The sequence below is a fragment of the Candoia aspera genome, chromosome 4, assembly GCF_035149785.1.
Source record: "Candoia aspera isolate rCanAsp1 chromosome 4, rCanAsp1.hap2, whole genome shotgun sequence".
Lineage (NCBI taxonomy): Eukaryota > Metazoa > Chordata > Lepidosauria > Squamata > Boidae > Candoia > Candoia aspera.
The window spans coordinates 92,223,761-92,244,667 of record NC_086156.1 but is presented as its reverse complement, the minus strand read 5'-3'; the positions used below and the strand labels follow the sequence as shown (position 1 = coordinate 92,244,667).

Here is a 20,907-nt window from a genome sequence, read left to right as displayed (position 1 = left end):
ACATGAGAAGTGTGGCAAGGGGGTTGCAGGGATGCACAAGAGGCACAGCGTGGGTTGGGGAGTGTGCACAAGAGATGTGGCATGGGTCAGGGATGGTGTGCAAGGGGTGTGCAAAAGCTGTTGCAAGGGTGTGGGGTTATGAGAGAGGCATGGTGTGACTGAGAAAGGATGTGCAAAAGGTGTGGCTTGGGTTCTGGATGGTGTGAGAAGGTGCACTGCAGTTCCCGGAGTGTGTGTGATGGTGTGGAGTGGGTCAGGAATAGTGCATGATGGTGCAAATGGGTGCCTGATTGGTCCATTGAGGGTGTGTGGAGGTGCACAAGTGTGCAGCACTGGTTGGGGAGTTTGTGTAAAAGGTGCGGCACAGGTCAGGGATGGTGTGTCAGACGTGCGATGATAGGGTGGGCATGCAAAGCTGGCAGGGAGCATTGTGCGAAGCTGGCAGAGAGCATTGGCAATCGCGATCAAGTTTAGACTTGTGGGAAGCTGACAGGGAGCATTGGAAATTAAGATCATGTGACAACAAATTAAGTGGCCACAACTTTCCCAAATTTCATTCCCATGGGAGTAATACCTCCCTATAAAGTAAACGATATTGCCACAAAATGAAGTTAGCTCCTTTATTATTTATTGGGTACTATTGAAAATAATCCGAGGGAAAACATCTCAGAGGTTTTTCTTTAAATCAATGATTTGTATGATTTTGTGTTGATCTTAACTTTGAAAACACACAATTATTAGCTGTTCTTTCCAAGAGCTTTACAGAAGTCCCCCTGCACTTCCTTGTTTCGGAAGCTATAGATCAAGGGGTTGAACAGTGGTGTCATGATGGCGTATAGCACAGAAATGAGGCGGTCTTCTTCTACAGAGTGCACAGATGAAGGCCATATGTAGGTGTAGATGATGGTGCCATAAAAGATGCTCACCGCAGTGAGATGTGATCCACAGGTGGAAAATGCCTTGATCCACCCATGAGCAGTGCGGATTTTGAGGACAGAGGAGACAATGAGAACATAAGAAAGGAGGGTCAGGCAGAATGGCAGAATGATAACACACCCTGAAAGAGTGAAGGTCACCATCTGGCTGATGAAGATGTCAGAGCAAGATAAGCGTAGTAAGGGAGGAATGTCACAAAAGAAATGGTTGATTTCATTGGAGTGGCAGAAATCTAGGGAAAGGACTATTGCTGTGTTAACAATAGAATTAAAGTGGCCAATACTCCAAGTAGCTGCTAATAAACATTGACATACCATTTTGTTGATGAGCAGAGTGTAGTGCAAGGGGTGGCAGATAGCTACATAACGATCATATGCCATGGCTGAGAGAAGCACACATTCTGTGCCCCCTAAAGGAACAAAGAAATACATTTGTAATGCACATCCTATGTAGGAGATGGTCCTACATAGCATTTTGGGGAGAGTAGTGGAAATGTAGCAGATCTCCAAAAAAGAAAGATTTCCAAGGAGGAAGTACATAGTAGTTTTGAGATGCTGATCTATCCTGATCAGTGTAATGATGGTTAGATTCCCAGCTAAAGTTAACAAATAGGAAAACAGGCCCATGACAAAGAGAAGAGTCTGGTTGTTTGGGTCAATAGAGAAACCCATCAAGAGAAATTCTGTGACACTTGTCTGGTTTGGATTTTCTGTTGGCCTGATGTCCATCTTTAATGAGGTTATTGCAGCTTCTTGGACTTGAAGAGGTCTCAGTTGTTTTATCAACCAATGCTGGTAATTCCCAAAAGGGCAACTGGTAAAAAAGAGTCCATCAGTCAATAGTGAATTTGAACATCAGGTTTGTGATTTTGTTTCCTGTTATACCAACTTCACATGCAAGCAGCAGGCCTAGATCAGGATAAAAAGTCAGCTGTAGTGAGTTGGTAGGCCACTGATCAATTTCTACTGGAACATTAGAACCTCCTGCTTTTGGGGATTCTTGCCAAGAAAGGTGGACTTTAAACTGATCAAGCAAGTAGTTTCTTATCTTCTTGATTCACAATGTAGAGTCACTTAACAGAACCAAGTAGACCTTAGATAATAAAGCTTTAAAGTAGGAGGTGGGATAAATGATCAATTTCATTTCCTTTCAGTTTCTCATTTTTGTGAATATTTCAAAATTGGTTAATTGAAATAAATGTTAGTGTGAATTTGAATTTATTTAGTAGCTATTTTTATTTAGTTTATTTGTAATTTTGCCCAATCTACACAATTGGTATAATTAATTTTTGTAATACAATTTTTGTACAACATTGTCATGAAAAATGCATTATGAATAGACTTTTTCTTAATGTACTTTTTACTGGTGAGAAACTGTGTTGCAAAGTTCAGAGAACTATGCACATTCAGTGGTAAACTTTGATTTGTGTATTAATTTTAAAATATTATATTAAATGTTTCTGGTCAAAAGAAAATTGCAAATCCAGTTTCTATCTTCCAAAGAAATGAAGGTTTGGAAATGGAAATAAACTAAAGAGAATGTGAAAATGCAGAGTTGGCCAAAAGTATGCAAATGTTTTCTGGTGTGCAGACCAGAAAATAGGATTGCCAATAACAGTTAATAGTTACCTTAGCAATCAAAAGTACAAGTAAAGTTTAAAAAATCTAAACACAAACACAGTTAAATAATCAAATGTCTAATATCTAATGTTTTATTCATCTCTTTGACTGAAATCAAAAGACTCTCAGCAGGTCAAAATCTCATCACATTATGCTAAAATGTTTGTGGTAAAAAACAACAATAAAATAAAAATACACAAAAAATAACTTTATAGAAAGTACTTTATAGAACAGAAATATAGATTCCAAATATAGCCAAATAATAGAGGGCAACATAAACTCTTCCTAGATAATTCTGTTTTCAGTAATTTCCAAAAAGCTAATAGAGTGGGAGCCGAATGAATATCAAGAGTTGGTATAGCAACAGAAAAACAGTGCCAGTCCACTAACATCCTCTTTACATCTCAAAAGTGAGAAACTGCTAGGAGATTCTTCTGGAACCTATGTGTCAGGGAGAAAAATATGGGATATATAATGCACAATTATATAAATATATACCATCTTTCCTCTTTCAGTGTTTTCTAGAAGGGCAATCTTCTAGAATACTTCCATCATGAGAACAGAAATGTTAGCAAGATCAAATCATATTTGATTAGATGAACAGTATGCTCCTATCCTTAGGACCCAGATCACCAGGCTTGCAAACCAAGGCTACTCTGAAAAGCACTGTGCTGGTTTTGGGAGATTTGGAATAGCAGAATCTATTTTGCAGATGAATTCTTCTTGATTTTAAAGGCCCTTGGGATGCATTGGGGAAAAAAAAACAGGTATGGTCTTTTGCACAAAGATAATGTCCACTTTGGTTCTTGCCTTAATGAAAGATGGCCTGCACTGAACAGAAAGCAGGAGCGCAAATTGAATTCTCTGAAGAGAACTGCAATTAGGAAGATTTTGAGGCTGTCCATTCATCATTGTATCTGATCATGATAGTGAATTCAGCAAAGCCTGGCATGGCAGTTTTCAACTTGTGGCACTCAGGATGTGCTAAAGCAACTCATAGCACCCTGAAATGGAAGGCTAGTAACTAGGGATATGGGATTGTAAGTCATCACTTTCTCAAGAGCTACTATTGGTCGAGAGTGGCAAGACTCTACTTCTATCTCAGCTGTGTCTCCCTTTGAAATTTCATTGTTCTCCTCACAAAAATGAAGGCAAATGACACAGAACATTCAATATAAGAAAAAATAGGATACAAAACATGTCCCAAAAAAATATCAGAATCTCCATAATTTAGACAGGACAGATATGATATTCTTATTTCTTATGCTGTAGATGATTGGATTGAATAGGGGTGGAAGTAAGGAACATAGGGCAGTGAATGCTACATCTAAGTAAGTTGGAGTGTTAGAGAGAGGTCTCAAATAAGCCAAGCATCCAGACACCAAAAACATGGAAAAAACTATGAAATGGGGAAAACAAGTGGAGAAGGCCTTCTGCCTTCCTTTCTCAGAAGGGATTTTCAACACTGCCTTGAAGATCATGGCATAAGACCCAATGATCCATATCGAAGAACCTAATACTGCAGTGACACTGGCCAATACAACTCCAACTTCAACCAGATTTAATCCAGAGCAGGATAATTTCAGCAATTCTGGAATTTCACAGAAAAACTGGTTGACAACATTCGAACAGAAAGGGATGTAAAAAGTGCCAATAGTATGCAAAATTCCATAGAAAAGGCTTGTGACTCCTACCAGAATCACGATTTTGGTGCAGGCTTTCCAATTCATCACCATCTCATAGTGTAATGGATTGCAAATGGCAATGTACCGATCATAGGCCATGACTGTCAGGAGGGATAAATCAGAAGCTTCAAAGGAGCAAAAGAGAAAGACTTGAGCAATGCAACCAGAGTAAGAAATGTGTCTAGTGTCCATGAGGGAATTAATCATGGATTTGGGGACAATGACTGAAACAATGCCCAGGTCCTGCACCGCCAAATTCATTAGAAAGAAGTACATGGGTCTGTGTAGGTGATGGTGAAAAGCCACTACAGAGATGATGAGAAGATTTGCTGTTGCAGTTGCCAGGTATAATATGAAGAATAAGTAGAAATGTAGAAGCTGCAGATGCCGATCTTTTGAGAATTCCAGGAGCAGAAAGTAAGGCATGGTTGATTGATTCTCCATGTTTAAGTTATGACTGAGACGAATGCCACATCTGCAAGAAATCAGAGGTGAGAGAAACAATTAAAAAACACCCAGAACATTTAGGGAATGTCTTTCTCCAATCAGTGCACTATACATGTATTTCAATCCATCACTTATTGAGGAACCAATCATTAACCTCTCCATCCCTCCTTTCATCCTAAACATATTTTTTTCCACTTCTCCCCTCCCAATCCTTTTCCCTGTTGTACTGTTTAAAATTGTTACCTAGAATTTGAAAGAGCCTGTCAAGTCATGGATTTGCACTGGGAGAATTTAGGCCATCCAGTTTCTCAGCACTTTTATAAGATTGTATTGGTGAAAATCGAAAGAGGGGCTGGTATATCAAGGGTATTGATGCCCTGGAGGAAGACAGGAAAAAAAATGATCAAATAAACTCAGTATATGAAGTATTATAGTAGTGCTTGAATGTGTGTAACACACACACTAACACACACATAGAGAATTGTTTTTTTTTCAGGTGCTCCAGGGGATTTTTTATTGAAAAATATGGTAATAATACTTTAAACAAAGAAAGAAAGAAAGAAATATTGGCTGAGTACTCTTCTACCTAATGACATACTCATTTAAAGAATAAAATTTCGAACTTAAGTCATCTATTATATCATTTGCAATTCCTCCCTTTCAAACCGAATCCCAATTTGTGTCAAGGTTTGCTCAGGACTGTGGTCATATCAGGAAGTTTTAAAAAAATTGTCTGCAGGATCTGTTCCCTTTTTCATCCAGACCTGATATCCTTATGCTTTAGAGTATGTTTGGCAGGGATACGTAGTTGCATAAGAGACACCACTGGGAAGAAAAGTGGGGTGCCTTCCTATCCTGGATTAACCGTTATTCAAATTAAATAACTGCTTTGGGCCCCAAAGGAAGAGGGGCACAACAGTGTTTGCCCCTAGCATGCCCTTATCTCTTCCAGTGTCACACTTGACCTTAGTTTTGAATACTGCACTTAGTTTGCATGTTTTTATTGATAATACTTTCTTTAAAATTGCATAAAATTCAGTTGAAAATTTGCATTTTAATTGCCCTAGTTATAAGTAAAAAAATGCTTATATTACTTACTGCAATTTAGTGTTAAATAATTATTTTTTTAAAAAAATAAATAGTTTATATTTAAAATTTATATTTAATATAATTGTTGGGTCCAGGCTGGGGACGTCCTGGAAGAAAACTGAATCTTTAATCTATTAATTTAATCTATTATTTCACTTTCAGCATTTATTAAATCTTAATTTCTTGTTAGTTATGCAATGGATGGACCAAAGGAGAGGATTGCTGGGTTGCACTTAGGGTACCAGTTGGCCTTAATGCAGCCCTGGTGCCTCCAGTAGTCACTTCAGTGAAACCTGGTGTACTGTAATACTAGTTGCAACAGGATATAAAGATAACATTAAAAGGGACTTGTTCCATGTCAAAGGAAGATTGGGCCGACATCCTCCCTCACCTTTTCCCCCTTGCATTGCTGATTGCTGGGGCTTTAAATAGTACCCATGCCATATTCCAAGTAAACTGTCAACAACTTTGTACAATTTGTCTCAATTATTAGTGAAAATATAGTTTGATTATTTATTGATTATAATTTAATTTTTCACCTCTGGAATGCATGCACCTTTTTAATAATGTATAGTGTAAAAATCACAAAAGAAATGTTGCTCGGGCAGGCCCCAGTTCATAATAAATACAAGACTATAATTCTCATCTCCATATTCACTGGTACTGTTTACAGATAAATGATTAAAGTACATTTTAGCAGGACAAATGAAGAACAAGGAAGCTATAGTAATAAATCCTGTCTCCTAATCAACTGGAAGGTGTAGCTAGAATGAAGTTTGCTTTCTCCCACTCTCTGTCTTCAGCCTTTCTGAGCATCATGTGAAGAATCTAAGAGTGGAGTAAACCATCCATTCAGACCTCACCTTCTTTATGCTGCTTCTGTTCAGCGCAGTGCACTTTGATCCATGTGACCAAATCACTCCACACCCAACAAAATAGCAGCCTCTTTCTGATAAAAGTAGCAGGAGTCAAAATTCTCCAGTTTACATTTCTCCAGACTAAATGTTAAGAAAAGTTTCTAACTGGAAAAACAGCTTGATGGGGGACCAATCACCAAAGACCATGATGATTTGTCTAGATTGGATGTTTTCAAGAAGAAGCTGGACAGCTATCTATCAAGGATACTTTAATTTGGGTCCATGCACTGATTGTGGTTTTGTATTTTATAGCCTTAATCACCCCCTCCATTCTGTGATACATTTTTGTAATTTTTTTATTATTATTTGTTATTAGTTAGTAATTGTTCAAGATATAATTAAGACACATAATGTAGACTATAAGACCGACAGAATACAAATCTAAGAAAGAAATAGGAAAAGCTAAACTGGTGCAGGAGTAAGCAAAAAAGCATATCAGACCAGTGGTTTCTGACCTTTTCCAGCACAGGAATAAAAGTACCTAAAAGTTAATCACTATCAATGAAACATTTAGTAACATTGTATCTCTAAAATCAACCCATTCAATCATCAAAACATAAGATCAATACTTCATTCTTTTACGTTACAAGCAAATAGTCCAAGAGAGGCTTCCTGTCATGAGTAAGGATGGCGAGGAGGGGGCTCCCACCCAGACTGTCAAGCGCATGCGTAGCACTGAGGAACTGTTCAGCCATTCAAAGAGACACAGATCGGGACCGCCTTAACCTTTGGGGTTTATATGGCGGGGTTTTCCCACACTTCCTCAGTTTGTTAGGATTCTTGTTAAGTACTACTAATAAATATTAGAGACCAAGTCATTGTCTCAGTGTATTTCCTGGTAATCAGGACACTTCCAGATGGAAATGAATCTAGTTACAGTGTTTTCTTAGTCACCACCAATACTTTTCCCAATGTTGATTACTTCTACTATCTTAGTGTAGTTAATACAGTAATAGGCCCCTTTAATGGTGCATTTAAATGGATAATTCTACTGATTGATAAGTGTTGGACTGGAGGAACACTTCCTTGAAATTTTTCATATATATTTCATATACAGTTTGGTCAGGTGGTTAAGGTGCTGATCTAGAAACCAGGAGAATGTGAGTTCTAGAACTTCCTTAGGCATGAAAGACAGCTGGGTGACTTTGGGCCAGTCACCCTCTCTCAGCCCAACTCACCTCACAGGATTGTTGTTGTGGGGAAAATAGGAGGAGGAAGGAGTATTAGGTATGTTCACCACCTTGAGCTTTTTATAAAAACAACAACAACAACAATAAAGGCAGGATAGAAAATAAATAAATAAATAAATATAGTTCTATAACTTCATACAGAAGCTAATTTAAAGCTAACTTTTTAGTCTAAGTTAAAAACATATTTGAATGTTCCCATGAATTAATGTTTAAGGGGGATTTTTTGTCCCACCCTTTTCAGTAGTGGAAACACACCCTACCATAATAATGTAGTGTTAAAGTTAAGCACTCTTTTAAGATTTAAATCAAATATTTATCCGATTAAAAAAAAAAAAAAACCTCATATGTGCAGACGGCTATAGAAATGATGTTAGGGATGCTAATTCAGCAAGTAGTGATCAGTTCACCCAATGTGGGCTAAATTTGTGCAAACTTTAAAAGATCTCTATCTTTAACATCCAGTATGGAAGAAATGCCATCATGTTAAATATACACTAGTTTTATTATTTTGGAAGCATATACACCACCAGGTCCCCTGAAATACATTACCATTATTCTGAATGATAATACTTTAACCTACCTTTCACAGCCTAAATTTCTGAAAATAAATCTGTCTTTGTTCTGCCAAGCCTAAAATGGTTTTCTACTATAGCAGAGCACTAGATTCTAATATCATCAAATTGTCTCCCTAATGTCCAAAGTATAGAAGTGAGTCTAATACAGAGTCCCGTCATGCATATGTAAATAGTGCCAATTTGCCCCAGTCACCTGGAAACGGCTATTCTGTCAAATAATCAGTATACAAATCACTTACAATTTTCCTTCACAGAATTATTGTCTCTGTTGATGTCTGCTCTTTAAAAGGTTCAATATGGTCCAGTAATAGATAAATACTATTATTATTCAGTCTTGAAAAAGAGGTTTCATTGGTGGGAATCTTTGAGTTTATATTTGCAAGCTTAATAATAGATTGACTTTACATTTGGCAATCATTTTGTTTCCCTCTAGACCATACAAAGAAAACATGATCATGAGCTTCTGTATTTTTAACATAATTAGCAATTAGCAGCTACTGCTTTCCACGTTCAGATGTGGATTAAGTGAGAAGGCTTTAATGACATTTGTTCTAGAACATGTTGTGAACAAAGAGGGCCGAGTCTTGGGTGAACATGGTTGTTACAACTACTCAAGGCACAAATAGAATCCTTACTGGATATGCCAATATGTGCAGCACATTAAGAAACTTTTTAATAGACAAACTGCCAGTTAGGAACCAACAGCCCATAAGATCTAATTGGTTCGAACTTGATTGCTCTCGCTCAAGAAAGACCCTAAGAGCAGCTATGCATTTGGTTCAAAGAAACCCCACCCCACACAACCACGCCAAGATTTTAAAGCTCAGACACAATTATAAGAAACTAACAGCCAATAAGAAGGCTCAATATAAAGCTACAGTTTGGTCTGAGCTAGAAAAGCCAGCAAAAGGGTGTAATCCAGTCATATTTTGTTATATTGTATCTTGCATGTTGAAGGAGCATACACTCCTACTTGATATCCCCATTTCAGCTTCAATCTGGGAGGATTTTTATACTACCCTATTTGCCAGGTCCAAGCAGGACTATCCTGAAAAGATGACTACTGAGCCTTGATAATCTTCGTCCTTGGCTACCAGTGATGGTGACAGGAATTAAACACATCATCCACTTACTGAAACCCAATAAGGCACCTGGTGAAGGCTTCCTACCACCAGAAGATTTCAGGATACACACTGACTGGTGGGCTCCACTATTGGCAGGACTTTTTACATACATATACCACACCAGCCATATTCCAGCAGGATGTGAACTTTCCATCATAGTTCCAATACACAAAAAAGGAGACAAGGAAGACCCTAAAAATCACAGACCCATAAGCCTTATTGATATAACAGGTAAGATGTATGCAAAACACCTCCTGAGAAAAATAGATGACTGGACAATCGAGAAAAAATATACTATGGAAGAACAGGCTGGGTTTAGACATGGGCACTCCACAATAGACAATTGCTTCATTTTACACCAACTTATCACTAAATATACAACTGATGGAAGGCACCTGTTTACATCTTTTATTGATCTTAGCATGACATTTGACTCCATAAATAGAGATATCTTCTGGAAAAAGCTGGCCAAGTTAAATATGGAACCTAGACTTTTATATTTGTTGAAGTCCCTCTACACAAATACACGCTTGAAAGTCTGTACCAGAGTCAATGGCTCTCTTAAACAGAGCATACCCACCCCCAAAGGTGTCAGAAAAGGATGTATCTTGGCCCCGATGTTATTTAATCTCTACGTTAATGACATCCCAGGATTTCTCCGTTTTCATGGATGTTCATATGCCAAAGATCCTCAACAGACATACCAATATCTTCTTCAATGCAGATGATATGGTCTTGATGGCACATTCCCAAGTAGGCCTGAGAAGATTGATGGGGAAATTTGGTCCTTACTGCATTGCAAACTTCTTAAACATTAACAAGTCCAAATCCAAAGTGGTGGTTTTTGGGAAAAGACGGGCCAAATACAATTGGCACTTGGATGGGGAGCCTATAAAACAAATAGACTCTTTTTCATATCTAGGGGTGGTTTTACAGATACAGGGCCTTGGGCTAATCATTACAAGCAAAGTTCTGCAAAGGCCACAGCAAGTTCTAAAACACTAAACTACTTAGCTACAACCACCCCTACTCTCTGCTCTCCATTCTGAAGGTCCATAAGGCAAATGTTGTACCCATGCTAACATATGGTGCCGAATTGTGGGGCCTATCAAAGGCCTCCTCACTTGAACAAAATCAAGCACGCTTCTTAAGAACTATTCTGGGGACCAACAGGAACACACCTGCAGCAGCAGTAAGAGCTGAAACAGGCACCCATTCCATATACAGTCTATCCGTAACCAAAGTCCTCAACTACTGGTGGAGGATTCTCCCAATGGAACATGATAGACTACCAAAAATGTCCCTTGAAGAACAGATGGGCACACTTCAGCCCTCCACATGGATCAACCAACTCCTCCAAACTATGGCATTCCTTGGCTTTTCATCTCAATACTTACTTTAAGCTGGAGACCAGGCCAAGGCAACATTCAAACAAAGAGTCTTGGATGTTAATGCCCAAACAGACATTGAGTCATTTCCACACAATAGGCTGTCAAAACGGCTGGCCAAGAACAAAATGTCCTTTCAAATAGAAAAGTACCTGACAATGGGTCTGATGCAATAGCATAGGATAGCTCTTACTAGGGCAAGATTTGAGCAGTTTGATTCTATGGTCACATATGGACGATTTCACCAAGTGCCTTACCTTGAGAGGACATGTATTTGTGGAGCACCCGAAGTAGAAGACGTTGCACATGTCCTATTTAACTGCTGACTATATGCCCCAGCAAGGGCTCAGTACCTTCAGACACTAATTGACAGAACCACATACTGGGACCGTAACAAAAGACTATGTTACTTCCTCCAGGGCACAAATACGTACATGGTCAATAGAACTGTTAAGTGTATAGTTAGGGCTGTCCAACTGAGAACGCAATTAATAGAACGCATTGGGGTGGCATGTAAATGTGATGAATTCATTTAAACTCACATTGTTTCTGTATTTTATCACTTCTTTTAGAACATCCTGCATTTTTATCTTACAATTTCATCTCTTTTTTATCCTAACATATTTTATCCTATTTTATCTCACCATAGAATATTCTACTTATTTTTACTGTTTTTAGCTGTTTTAGGGTATCATATTTTATATTTTATATTTTATAGTGGCTTATGCCCAACTTTCTGATATGGTCATTTGACTAATCAATAAAGTTATTCAAAGTAAAGTTCTAGAACAAGTCTCATCACCTGGGATTCTATTTTACAGCCAGCTTTGAAGCAATTGCATGCTCCATCTCAAAGCTACAGTATCTGTGGTCTCTCTTGTGATAGCTTTGAATTCCCTTTGAATTAGTTATGAATAGTGTAGATAAGACATTTTAGGCATGAATTCTAGGTTTTCTATCCATTTATTTGAATGTCCCCAATCTTCAATATTAGTATTGCTGTCATTGCTGACAAACAGAATGTTACATAGTATTCAAAATGGGACTGCACCTTGAAGTAGACAGGGGTCCCCCGACCTTTTGGGGTATGCAGGCTTGTTTGCAGCCTTGTGTTAATGCCTATGCCATGGTCCCTGTTCCAATGTTCCTGGAAAACATTGTAAAGTGTTCCCATGCCATGCTAGTGCTGACACAAGTTGCTGTATGGGAGGGGGCTGCTCCTGTTCCCTTGTACCAGGCTGCGATGCAAGGAGTGAAGAATGCATGTTGGGGTTATCTTGACTGGTCAAGGACATTTCCCAAGGACCAGCAGAAGCCGTTAGGGGCACCTGCAGGGAATGGAATTATACTGACTCTGGGGGGAGGGACTGGAAACTGCTTGGCTTTTTACTGGGAGAAACCCCACACTTTTACTATTCTCAGCTTTGCTTGCGATCCTGCATACTATTCATTATTAAATCAGATATCCATGAAGGCGTTGTATGAGTCTGATAGTGATTTTGAATAGGCAATCATTACATTAAGCTGAGAATCCTAAAACCGTTAGCTCCTACCAAGAACCACTTCTTGTCAGGGATCATAGTTAACAATGGCTGACTTGTCAAAGAGCACCAAAGAACCTGAGGAGCCCACCAGCTCAGCTCCTGAACCTAGATACAGGAGCAAAAGGCAAGACACTTCCTGAGAACAATCCGGTGCCCTGAATCCTCCACATGAGTTGTCAGATACAAAATTGGACTTGGGAGAGTTGGAAGACAGTGGGGTCTCAAGAGGAGGACCGGCACCTGTGGAGTCAACTAATTATCCTGAATGAAATGGATTGCCCACAGCCGGGGACGTCTAGGACATCCTGGAAATATCGAGTACCACTGACACCGGAGAAGGAATCCACCATGAGGTTGACAGATGGGATGCCAGGAGGGCAGGTGAGATGGGATTCCTCAACCCCCCAAAGGCTGCGGGTGCTGGAAGCAAAAATGGAATCACTAGAGAGTCTGTTAAAGAACCTGTCCATGTCGATGGAGAGCCTGGGGAAATGAGGGGAGGACACGTATCAGCAGGGTTCTCCCATACCTTTAGTGAGGCTGGCAGCTGATCGGGGATGGAAACCTACAAGGGATGAGTCCCCGCCTTGCAGAGCCTGACCCTCCATCACTTGGAGTGACAGACAACAAGCCACTTCAGGATGAGGTCCAACCAGGGGAGGAGTTAGAGAGTTCTTGGTGAAGTTCAATGGAAACCCAATGAAGCTGTCATTCTTTTTGACCAATGAGAAGAGTTATATGAAAGAGTTTGGTCCATGCTACCCCACTGAGTAATCTAATATTAATGTGATCACCACCAAGCTCAAGGGAAGAGCAGCAGACTGGTACATCCAATTACATGATGCTGACTCCCCTGCACTAGATAACTTCGATGATTTCATGTGGGCACTGGTTGAACTTCAAGGGCCCACTGGCCAAGGAACATGCCAAGAAGGCTTTGAAGGAGCTTTCCCAGGGCCAGATGTTGGTGGCTGATTATACGTTAGAATTTAAGGCTCTAGCTGGCAAAATCACTGATTGGTCAGAATCAACTCTGATTGAACATTTTAAAGAGGGCCTTCACAGAGACATTTTGAGGTGGGCCTTGGTAGAGATTGCCAGATTAGCGCTGTATCACAATCTTTGAGTGGCACTGGAAGAAATCAGCCTGGAGTCCAGTACATTAACTGTTTACAGTCTTTTACTATATACATACATATACAAGCTAATTCTGACCAGCAAGATCCTTCACACAAGGACACTTAACACCACCTAACTATACCCCCCAACAGGCTGGTTCACTCCATACTACTTATATATACAATGATAGGTGCTGAGTCAATTTACAGGTGCCGGCAATTACATCTCATGATCCTTCTGAGCTAATCACTTAGTGCTCTCAGCTGTGCAACAGCCTTGGCATTCTCTCATTCACACAGTAAAATTCTCTCTATACGTTGAGTATACCTTGATAGAGATGACCCCACCTTGCTGTACGATTGGATTTGCTTGGCTGGGAAGGCTGAAAATGCCAGGTATACTTTTCTACAAGCCTATAAACCTGAGAGAACTTACTTGACCACCAGAGGCACCAGGAGTGAGACTGCAGCTGTTAGACAGGGCCCCAAACCCTGGGATGAGGAGAGAGAGCATCGCTATGCCAAGGGACAGTGTCTTCAATGTGGGAAGGAAGGACACTGCACATTCGAATGCCTGAGGTCCAGAGCTGATTTCAAGCCAGGGAAAATTCCTGCAACGTCAACACCAACCACTCGCAAAATGACAGTAGCGAAGGGAGAAATAGAGGCTGAGGATTTGGTGCCTTTCTTCAGAGAATCGGAGAGCAAAATGAAAGAGCCAGCCGGAAACGCCAGCTGCCTGCTGTGAAGGGCACCAGCAAGCAGGTGGAGGATGATGAGCCCAAGGATTCCATGGTGAGTGATGATTGTCCCACTTTGATGTTAAAAGTGAAACTCACATCCCAAACAAAAAATATCAAAGTTTTACCCATGTTGACTCTGGGTGTTCAGGATTTTTGTTTCATCCTGATTTAATCAAGGCTCTGGACCTTCAGAGTTTTCCCCTAAAGCACCCTTTAATATTCACCCAGCTGGATGGCTGCAGAAGCTGGGGGGGTCTGGCCATTCATTTCACCGGGACTGTAACAATGCAAGTGGGCAGCCACCTAGAGACTTTAAAGTTCATGCTAGCCCCACCTGGAATTCCCTCAGTCATATTGGGGATGCCTTGGCTGAAACATCGAAATCTGTACATTGATTGGGAGCACAGGACTGTAGCTTTAAAAGATAGATTTTACAATGGCCCCACTGAAGTATTGTCCATACTCACCAGAGTCTGTAAGGTGGGGGTTGGCCAGGCACTTCCCATACTGTCAGGACATGAGGGGTTGCCACCCCATTATTGTGAGTTTGCAGACATATTCGGGGAGATGGAAGCAGATCAGTTACTCTGACATCGGAAAACAGATTGTACCATTGAATTGGACGCGAATGCAAAATCTTGCAAGCCAAAAATTTATCCCATGACCCAAAGGGAGTTGGACAATCTAAGGGAATTCATTGACAAGAACTTGGCATGCAGCTTCATTGAGCCCAATTCCCCAGTTGGCGCACCGGTATAGTTTTGTGAAAAGAAAGATGGCACATTGAGACTTTGCATGGACTACCAGGGTTTAAATGCCATTTCCATCATAAACAAATACCCCTCCCCTTGATGAAGGACATGCTCACTCACCTATCCAAGGGTAATATGTTTTCAAAATTAGATCTGCGAGAGGTGTATGTTAGAATCTGCATAAAGACAGGGGATGAGTGGAAAACTGCTTTCAATTGCCCATTGGGATCATTCCAATATACGGTTCTCGCCTTTGGGCTCTTGGGGGTGCCTGGATTGTTCATGGAATTATTCAATGAGGTGCTACATGACCATCTCTTCAAAGGGGTGTTAGTTTATTTGGATGATATCCTTATTTACACTGACATGGAGGAAGAGCATGAACGCCTCTTGAGGCAAGTGCTGAGCAAGCTTCAGGTGGCAAAGCTGTATGCAAAACTGTCTAAATGTGAATTCCATAAAACACAGCTTGACTATCTGGGCTATAGGGTCTGGATACAGGGAATTGAGATGGATCCGGCCAAGATAAAGGCAATTTTGTCTTGGGAATGACCTCCTACCTGGAGGCAATTACAAAGTTTCTTGGGATTTGCCAATTTTTGTTGACAATTCATGCAGGAAATGTGAAGATTGCACTGCCTCTAACTGATTTATTAAAACGAAAAGGGCAAGGTGAAACCCAGAAAGTTAGAAATCTGGGGGCTGTGCTGCACTGTACTGTCAGCTGTCAAGCAGCATTTGATAGACTCAAATCATTATTTACTGCTGAGCCTGTGTTACAGCACCCAGATCCTGATCGCCCCTTTTTTAGTGCATGTGGATGCTTCCAACACTTCTACTGGGGCTATTCTGTTACAAAGAGACCTACAAAACAGATTGTGGCCCTGTGCTTATTTGTCTAAAAAAAATTCCGATGCAGAACGGCACTGGCATGTTTGAGAAAAGGAAGCGTTTGCTGTCAAGGCAGCTCTAGAAACTTGGCACCATTTGTTGGAGGGCACCAAATTTCCTCTTGCAGTGTGGACAGATCATAAAAAATTGGAGGTTCTACACACGCCCTGGAGACTCATCCCTAAGCAAATCCGTTGGGCTCGATTTTTCAGCCGTTTCAATTTCCAATTAAAGTACTTCCTGGGGAAGAAAAACTTTCTGGCTGATGCTCTTTCTCATTTGCCCCAAAATGACAGCCAGCAATATGACATTATTGACAGTTTTAACAAAGCCTCAGCTAGGCTTGGCTGCTCTAACCCAAAGCCAATCTCGCTTACAACAGGCAATGCCTCAAAGGCAGAAAGCAAAAGTACCTGGTCAATTACATGCTGAGTTCACTCACACTATGAAATCTGATACTTGGTTGCAAGCCCATAGAGACAAAGTACCTTTTGCTGACAGCTTATGCTGGGTGGAAAATAGACTCTATGTGCCTGAGGTTTTATGTCTGAAAATTTTACAATGATCTCATGATGGCAAAACTGCTGGGCATTTTGGATTTGTAAAAACCTTGCACCTTGTTCAGTGGCAGTTCTGGTGGCCCAGACTTCACAGTGATGTAAAGGAATATGTGACCACTTGTCCTGTTTGTGCCATGTCTAAACACAAGGAAGGCAAGACACAGGGACTGTTTGAAAAGTGGCTGACCCCACCAGACCCTGGGAGCAGATTTCTATGGACTTTATCGTGGATTTTCCTCCCAGCCAAAAGAAAATGGTCATTTGGGTGGTTAAGGACTTTTTCTCAAAGCAAGCCCATTTCATTCCTTGTGCTTCTTTGCCAATGGCCCCGCAATTGGCTAAACTCTTTCTACATCATAACTACCATTTACACGGTAGCCCCTCCCACATAATTTCTGAACACGGAGTCCGGTCTACTGCTCAATTTTGGAAATCATTTCTAAAATTGCTTGGCACCAAACAGGGTTTGTCAACTGTGTTGCATCCTCAAATGGATGGATCTACTGAGACTCTTAATGCCACCTTGGAACAATTCATCCAAGCTTACCTTAATTACTATCAGGATGATTGGGTGGACTTACTCCCCTTTGCAGAGGTGGCTTAAAATAACGCTGTTCATCAAAGTACTGGCAAAACCCCTTTCCACATTGTCAATGGGCAAGACTTTGTGCCTATTCCAGAATTACCACAGCCTTCTACCCAACATGACTTGAAGCTGACTGGGCAACCTGAATCTTGAACTAATGGCCAGTTATCCAACAAGCCTTGGCTAATGCCCAGACTGCTTATAAAAAGCAGGCTGACCTATGCCATTCTCTGGTTGAAGACTTCAAAGTTGGAGATAAAGTTCATTTATCCACTCAATACATCAGATCCTCCCAACCATCTAGAAAGTTGGTGCCCAAAAATATTGGCCCCTTTCCTATCATGGACATAATTAATCCCGTGACTGTGAAACTTCAACTTCCGCATAACTTAAAACGTCTCCATCCTGTCCTTCATTGTAGCTTCCTGAAGCCTTTCTGTACCTCACAGCGCTGGCACCCGTCTACACCCCCACCACCTCCAATCATGATTGATGTACACCAGCATAAGGACATTGTGGATTCTAGAAAGCTTCAAGGCTCCCTGCAATATCTCATACACTGGAAACATTTCCCTCATCCTGAATGGTGCCTGCCTGCCACATTAATGCTCCTGATTTAATCAACCACTTTCATCTTGCCTATCCTGATAAACTGCATGCTTAATTTGTATTCCTGACATTAACCTTCTTTTCTTTTTTTTAGTGTTCTTTCTTTCAGGGGGGCAGAATGTCATAGTCCCTGTTCCAATGTTCCTGGAAAACATTGTAACATGTTCCTATGCCATGCTGGTGCTGACACAAGTTGCTGTATGGGAGGGGGCTGCTCCTGTTCCCTTGTACCAGGCTGCGATGCAAGGAGTGAAGAATGCATGTTTGTGTCCTGATTACCAGGAAACACACTGAGACAATGACTTGGTCTCTAATATTTATTAGTAGTACTTAACAAGAATCCTAACAAACTGAGGAAGCGTGGGAAAACCCAGCCATATAAACCCCAAAGGTTAAGGCGGTCCCGATCTGTGTCTCTTTGAATGGCTGAACAGTTCCTCAGTGCTACGCATGTGCTTGACAGTCTGGGTGGGAGCCCCCTGCTCGCCATCCTTACTCATGACAGTTTGGTTATCTTGACTGGTCAAGGACATTTCCTGATGATTGGCAGAAACCGTTAGGGGCACCTGCAGGGAATGGAATTATACTGACTCTGGGGGGAGGGACTGGAAACTTTTTGGGTTTTTACTGGGAGACACCCCACACTTTTACTGTTCTCAGTTTTGCTTGTGATCCTGCATACTCTTCATTATTAAATCAGATATCCATGAAAGCCTTGTGTGAGTCTGATAGTGATTTTGAATAGGCAATCATTACAGCAGATAAATGTTTGAGTTTGGTTCTCGCTACTCCTTCTACTTGTATTCTCCAGGATATCCCACCATTTTTATTTTCTTCAAATGCTTATGAGGTCTAATACATATTAAATATTTGGCCATTCTAGAAATTGCTTCTTCGCATCCCATTTTGTTTGTATGTTTGTTTGTTTGTTTTGGTAAACAAAAGATTTTGTTAAATAAAGTCAGGTAGAAGAAATACGTTGTCAAATACTCCTGTACCACAGAATAAGACAAAGTTGAGAAAGCGAAAGATATCAATGATTGCTATTCAACCTTTTCCATGTTGGAAAAAAGGGCCCACTGAATACTTGATTACGGGTTCATTCTCCCATTCCTCATACCTTGGTTCCATTTGAAGGGGTTTTCAAAAGTCATCTCCTCATGATGTGTGAAAATACTTCATCATAATCTTTGACAAGTTTTTAGAAGTATCTTTTGGTGATGAATTTAACTTGATAGCATTGGTTGTCCACTTCTCCATCCCATTTAATACAGAATCCCCGTTTGCATCCAATTGATTTCCCCTTTTGGGAAGTCAGTGAAACTCTATGTTTTATTCCTCTGAGGATTTTAAGTCACTTTTTTACTAGGTTGTAGCCACACATAGTGTGTGTCTCTGTATGTGCGCATACATATTTGTGTATGTGGTTACCCTTCAATGTGTTGTCTTCTGGAAGTATATAATGTCTCTTCTTTTCTGTTTGGTGGTGTAAGCCTTTTCGTGGCACCATCTTATTGTGCCACATGGCCCTTGCATTTCATCAACCACTGCCACACAGCATTTCTTTATCATCTTTCCTTTATGTTGAGAGGACAAATCCTATTTTGAAAAGTCATTAATACATATCAGGAAATAAGAATTCATTCCTGGGGTTAAGGTTAAAGGTTGTAACAAAATTTAAAGAAGGCCACAAAAGTGTTAGAGCCAGCCTCTATGAATGAGTGCTCAAGAAGCTATTCTCTGGAAGTAAGAAAGAGATGTTCAAACACAGTGAGACAACTCCCAGAAACACACATCAATTTATATGTCTGCCCACCTCCCCAAATCAAATCTGGTTGGCGAAGAGAATTAAAATACAATATATATCAAAAAATACAACACAAAATATGCTTACCAACAAGCTGACACAAAGTGGCTCCCAAAACACCATTTACACATAATTCTTTAAATCTATATAATCGTAACCATCTTTCATACATAGTACAAGACCTATTACAAAAATGCCCTGTTACAGTTAATAATACCCCATCCACTCAGATTTCCAGGCCACCCAGAATCATTTTATTTACAGTTGCTATTATCCAATCAGTGCAATCATATTTTTTGTAACTTGGCTAGATTGTGTTTTATTGTTTGTAAAATTTCTTAACCACATCAGGTTTATAATTAATGGGTTTTAATGTGGTTTTTATTTTATGTCTTTCACTCCTCTCCCCACCCTCATCACCCAGGTTTGAACCAGTACATGACTGTAATAAATGTCTTGTATATTGATCCCAGTATACTGCTGGCTTAAAATAAAAAATTATGTCACCCATTTGAGCCCTTAGTGAAATCTTGCTGTAATTTTGTTTGAAATTCTTGAAAATCTTTGTCTGAGAAGCATCATCTCTTGATCTCTTCCCAAGGACAATAAAATCTCAGTTGAAACTCCCAGTATTTTAATTTGTCTTTTATTTGATGATTTCAAGAGGAGTAGTATCTGTCTGTCACAATTATAGCTTTATTAAGCATATTTCTTTTGTTTCTCTAGTTCCTTTTCCTTTGGTTTGTAAATTGCCGATCTAGTCAAAATACAGTTTGTATAATCCTGTTTTATGTCTTACTATGATCTGGGATCTCAGGAAATTATGACCTACTCAATAATCACTTGTTAAATGAACAATACATAGTGTGATATATAAAACCAACTCCAGTAATACATTTCCCAACTAAATTCCTCTTTAAGATGTTAAAAGACCCTGGGTATGCATAGGGAAAAAAAAAAAAAACACCTTATTTGCACAAATATTTGCACAAGGATCTCTTGCCATTTACACAAAGATAATGCATAATTTGGTTTGTTCCCTAATGACAGACTGCCATTATTCAGCAGAAACAAGAGCTCAATTCTCCAAGAAGAACTGAAGTTTGGAATTAGCTCATCATTATATCTCATCTTGATACTAAAACCTGGAATGTTAGTTTTCAACTTGTGTCACTCAAGACGTGCTAAAGCAACTCATAGCTCTACTTCTATCTCAGCTGTGTCTTCCTTGGAAATTTATTTCCTTTCCTCAGAAAGAGAAAGATAAAAGAAACAGAAAGTTCAATGTGATGAAAAATAGGACTGAAAATATTGTCAAAAGAAGATA

The 20,907-nt window shown here is 40.0% G+C and overlaps 2 protein-coding genes across 2 annotated transcripts; both read right to left on the bottom strand.

Moving 5' to 3' along the window:
* Positions 1 to 737: 737 nt before the first annotated feature.
* On the bottom strand, positions 738 to 1,664 carry LOC134496656 (olfactory receptor 5A2-like). Its single transcript, XM_063302367.1, has one exon. It carries the CDS (start codon positions 1,662 to 1,664, stop codon positions 738 to 740), a length of 927 nt encoding a protein of 308 aa, XP_063158437.1.
* A 2,105-nt stretch (positions 1,665 to 3,769) lies between these two features.
* Positions 3,770 to 4,684, bottom strand: LOC134496655 (olfactory receptor 14L1-like). Its single transcript, XM_063302364.1, has one exon. The coding sequence runs from the start codon at positions 4,682 to 4,684 to the stop codon at positions 3,770 to 3,772; it is 915 nt and encodes a 304-aa protein (XP_063158434.1).
* Positions 4,685 to 20,907: the final 16,223 nt, after the last annotated feature.